The sequence below is a fragment of the Gastrolobium bilobum genome, unplaced genomic scaffold (assembly GCF_033153095.1).
Source record: "Gastrolobium bilobum isolate Gb01-03AN ecotype WA unplaced genomic scaffold, APGP_CSIRO_Gbil_v1 utg1409, whole genome shotgun sequence".
Taxonomy (NCBI): domain Eukaryota; kingdom Viridiplantae; phylum Streptophyta; class Magnoliopsida; order Fabales; family Fabaceae; genus Gastrolobium; species Gastrolobium bilobum.
In genome coordinates, this window is record NW_026898052.1 from 344,453 (window position 1) to 349,509 (window position 5,057).

A 5,057-nucleotide genomic window follows, 5' to 3' on the forward strand; every position below is an offset into this window, starting at 1 on the left:
TTTAACACGGACTTCCCCACAGTTGAGTAGTCAAGTTCATTAATTAAAGTTTAGTAATTAACTGCTCTCGCTAACATTTGTTTAGGCAGTGACTTTTCAGATATCTGGTAGACAGTATAATTAGCTTTCAATAAAGAAACAATTAACAAACCAGATTAAGTACCGTAAGTACCCTCCTCGATAAAGCAAGAACAACGTCACAGCATGCAAATATGGCGAAAAAGAGGGAGGTCAAAGTTGGAAGAGAAAAAGGAAACAAAAGCCGTATCTAATCTTCCACGTGGCCACAGCTTCTAAATTCTCATGGTGGCAGTAGTTCCGTAGTAGAACCCTCATAGTAGTTCACGATGTTTAGCTTTAGCAGACTCGGTCTCCTCAACAGGTAAAGAGACCCATTCATTCAAAACCATCGTGTGCAAGCACACGCGAGTTTATTATATATTCCTAAGCAACAATAAACAAAGCCTCTTCCCTACATATATACCAATTAGCGTGCGCGTGTGATAAAATTAAAACATGGGTGGCAATGGCAAGCATAGGTGGAAAATCTCCTTTCATCGTTCTTCCTCTCACTCAAAGCTGGAACCAAAACACCCTCCCAAGGAGTTCTTATGTCCCATTTCCGGGTCCTTAATGTCCGACCCGGTTGTCGTCGCTTCGGGTCAGACCTTCGAACGCCTCGCCGTCCAAGTCTGCACTGCTTTGAACCACTCTCCCATTCTGGAAGACGGGTCCCGACCCGATTTCTCAGCTGTCATCCCCAATTTGGCCATTAAAACAACCATCCTCAACTGGTGCGACAAATCCGGTACCCAACACCCGCCCGCACCTGATTACCCCTCCGTGGAGAGGCTCGTCCGGGAAGCAATGGCGGCGGAGACTGCGGCGGTAGAGGCTCAGGAAGACCGAATTAGGGTTTCCGAGAAGGAGCTGCTCAAGGCGGTGGCGGATACCCCGCCGGTGATTTTCTCCCACGCCGCCACCGAGTTGGGACCACGAGTCAACCACTACAACTCGGGATCGTCGTCGGAGGAATCGGTTATAATCGCGGCGAGTCCGGGAACCCCCTTGCCGCTGACGATTCGCCCAACGTGCTTCTCTTTCTCCTCGTCGTCCTCCTGCGAGATCGAAATCCAAAACCCTAGCATACCGGCATCGGAAGAGGAAGAGAAATTGGTGAACAAGCTGAGGAGCAGCGAGGTTTTCGAGCAAGAAGCAGGGGTAATCTCGCTGAGGAGCATCACGAGGAACAGGGAGGAGACTAGGGTTTCACTGTGCACGCCGCGGTTGCTATTGGCACTGCGTTCGCTGATTTTGTCTCGATACGCCGTCGTTCAGGTCAATTCGGTGGCTTCGGTGGTCAACCTTTCGCTGGAGAAACCGAACAAGGTGAAGATCGTGAGGTCAGGGTTCATCCCCTTCCTCATCGACGTGTTGAAGGGGGGATCCAATGAGTCGCAGGAGCACGCTGCGGGCGCGCTCTTCAGCTTGGCTTTGAACGATGATAACAAGATGGCCATTGGGGTTCTCGGCGCGTTGCAGCCACTCATGCACGCGCTGAGGTCCGATTCTGAGCGGACTCGGCATGACTCGGCTCTCGCGCTGTATCACCTCACTCTGGTTCAGAGTAACCGAGTCAAGCTCGTGAAACTCGGGGTGGCCCCCACGCTGCTTTCGATGGTGAAGTCGGGGACATTGGCTAGCCGGGTTTTGCTGATTCTGTGCAACCTTGCGGTGTCCACGGAGGGACGGACGGCGTTGCTGGACGCCAACGCGGTGGAGTGCTTGGTGGGGTTGCTGAGGGGGAACGAGTTGGACTCGGAGGCGACTCGGGAGAACTGTGTGGCGGCGCTGTATGCGCTGAGTCACAGGAGCTTGAGGTTCAAAGGGTTGGCGAAGGAGGCCAGGGTTGTGGAGGTTTTGAAGGAGATTGAGGAGACGGGAACGGAGAGGGCTAAAGAGAAGGCCAAGAGAGTGTTGCAGATGATGAGGACTCAGAATCAAGAGGGTTTGGACTTTAATGAGGTTTTGGAATCGGGCGGGTTGACTCGAACCAGGAACCGAGTTGGTGGTGGGAGGAATGCCAACCTTGTCAACACAACTACATTTTAGGTTTCTGGTTTTTATTTTAATTTCCCCCCTAATTTCTGGTTTTCTTTATAAAATTTGTTGGTTCAGGTTCAGTAGGAAAAGAGATTAATTATTATTGATGAAATTTGTGAGTAGTTTAAGGGGATTGAAAGTAGGATGGGACTTAATTGCGAACTAGTGTATATATTGGGTTTCTGGGTTTGGGGTGTAAATCATGGTGGTGGCCATTTCACGCTCACTATTCTGCCTTTTTTTTTATTTTATTTTTAAAAAAGCTTATGTTGAGTTATTTAGTCTGTAATCAGCGTCTAGGTGAATATTTGTACGCTAACGTGTACATAATTATACAAAATTGTTTACTTTGGTGCACGCGAAGAACAGAGATCTGTACAGTGATTTGTGACTTTCTGAATTTGTTTATCTGTTAAGGTTGTAACTAAGACCACCAACCCTTTCTTTCCATTGATGCATGCAACTGTGATTCGTTATATAATCTGAGTTTCCATTTCAAAATTCAAATGCCAGTATCTCAAGATTTTACGTGCGAATTAGCAGCAATTTCCTCGCGGCATTCTCTTCTCTTAATTTGAGGGCCTTCTCACTTGCTCAGCTATTTTTATAAGCATCCTGCGGGCGCCCATAATCCCGGGACATCTTATGTGGGAAAAACAGAATCTTGAACAATTTTTGTTTTCTGAAATTATTGATTTTCGTATGAAGTTTATACCTAAGATTCTTGTCTCTGACAAACGAAGTAATATCATTTTGTGTTAAGTCCTTTGTGTTTCATTATATAATAATCAAAATTATTATACATGCTTATAAGACTATCACTATAAAATCAAATGAAGCTTCTAAACTGCTAAAGTCAGGGATGGCGCCAAGGAGAACCACAAATCTCGATACCTAGCTGACGCCAAGCTCTACAAGACATCATTGGCCTCACACGGTTTCCCCAAAGAATTCGTGGAGTACCGTATACTATCCACCAATGATCCTGCGCAACCGGAGGCAATGGACTCAGTTGGGGAGTGTTCTGGACTGGTTTGTTTTGGGCTGTGCTCTCCCACTGGACTACAGATATGTCAACTCCAAAGGGCTTTTGCTTCCCTCAAATTCAGAGTTTCCTTCTTACTAAGATGTATGCCTACTTTAGCAATTCCTTTTTCTTTGCACTTGTTCATGATTTGATCTTAATGAACGGACAAAGCTTAAAGTGTTTGGCTGATCGCAATCCACCCATGTTATGAAGATATCTTGAACATTTATTTCCGTGAAAGGATGTTTGGTCATAATGACACCAGCTTCTTAATTAGCGGTATTTAAGGTCTACAATACATATTACTCTATGAATCCTTCCTCTTTTTTGTGTAGACTCAAGTGTGTTTGGATAGGTTCTATTCAGCCCAGATGGTACATGGCCCCCATTTTGGAAAGCTCAAGCCATGAGTTCCCAAACTGAAACCTAGACTTATGATTAATTTATAGAATAAGATATGATATCTATCTTTTTTTTCATGTCTACTTCACCTATTACTCTCCAACACTATTAGATCAAAATCTTAAGCGAATATAGGAATTGTGAAGGTTAATTAAGATTGTGATCCAATGGTGTTGAAGAAGAGTAGATAGAATAAATATAAAAATATTGGCATAATATCTTATCCCTTTAACTTATTTGGCCCGAAAGATAGTTTGGAAAGCTAAATTTGAAATTTTCAAGTTTGAGCCTAAATTTACTATAGGATATGCCTTAGGCGGTTTGTACTCGGCAAGGGTTGTACAGTACTTAATTTTAATTTATACTGTTCTAACCTTTGCCCAATATGGGTAATATTGTATGTTTTTATTGGTTTTGTTTTCCTCTAAACAGACACTATGTACCTTCTAACCAAACTCAAAGAGAACCTGTCTTAAATTGGTCTATAGGACGCTTTTCATGAACACATTGCAATATGGGTACTTTACTTGCGCATGACAAACCGTATCAATTCTTAAGACACACCTAAATGCTTTGTTAATTTTTTTTTTTAATCAAAAGCCCTCCTCTAGAACCTGTCCCATGAATTTTCTTCCACTTACTAGCTACTAACTAATCATCCACCATGCCATTATACATTTCGGCCTGACCAAACCCGGAGACTAACCAAACCTCTTGTAGCAGAACCTAGACAAAAAGGAGGTCGTATCAATACAATCAAACTGCTGAAGACAACATCATAAACTTGGAGGAGTGGAGGTCTAGTCCCAACAAAGGCTTCTTGCATCAAGTTGCTTGTTTGACACAAGAGGCAAATTATGCTTGGAGTATATGCGAGATTTCTAATTATGCAACTCAGTCTGAGTCGTCACTTTTCGAAAGAATTGTGTTGGGAAGAATTTGGTCCCTCAATCTCGGTTAAGAAGCCTTTGCGAAAGTCAAATGTCGTACTCGGAGCTCGGCTATCAAAGAGGTCGGCCTGAACTCTCCAGGTCGGCCTATACGCAGCAAAAACAGAAATACAGAAAGGAGAGAGAGATATAGATGAACACAAGCATATTTTTAACATGGAAAAACCTTCTCCAATATGAAGAAGAAAAAACTCATAGGATACTAGTTCAGAATCAAACTTCCATTAAGAAAATAATTGGTACAAGATATCAAACCTCACAAATAATGGAGGTACACTCAAATTTCACCAGAATGGTGGTACACTCAAATTTCACCTACAGTAGTGGTATTCTCTCAAACTTCCCTAAAGAGGTCTAATACTCAACCTTCTTCGTGAAGGTGCTCTCAAAATTTTCTCAAAATGTCTAACCTTAGTCTCTCACATAACACAAGCTTATATAAGAGAAGAGAAAAAATTATACAATATTAAAAGTGGGGATTAGGGTTACTTGAACCTAAGTTCTTTGAGTTTCTTGAGCCTCACTTACCAACATTGGGCCTAGGTAGCATTGAGGAAGAAAAACCCAACAATTCT

The 5,057-nt window shown here is 43.3% G+C and overlaps 1 protein-coding gene across 1 annotated transcript; it reads left to right on the forward strand.

Moving 5' to 3' along the window:
* Nucleotides 1–204: 204 nt before the first annotated feature.
* On the forward strand, nucleotides 205–2,504 carry LOC133312452 (U-box domain-containing protein 38-like). The gene has a single exon (XM_061513647.1). It carries the CDS (start codon nucleotides 517–519, stop codon nucleotides 2,110–2,112), a length of 1,596 nt encoding a protein of 531 aa, XP_061369631.1. The 5' UTR covers nucleotides 205–516; the 3' UTR covers nucleotides 2,113–2,504.
* The last annotated feature ends 2,553 nt before the right edge of the window (nucleotides 2,505–5,057 follow it).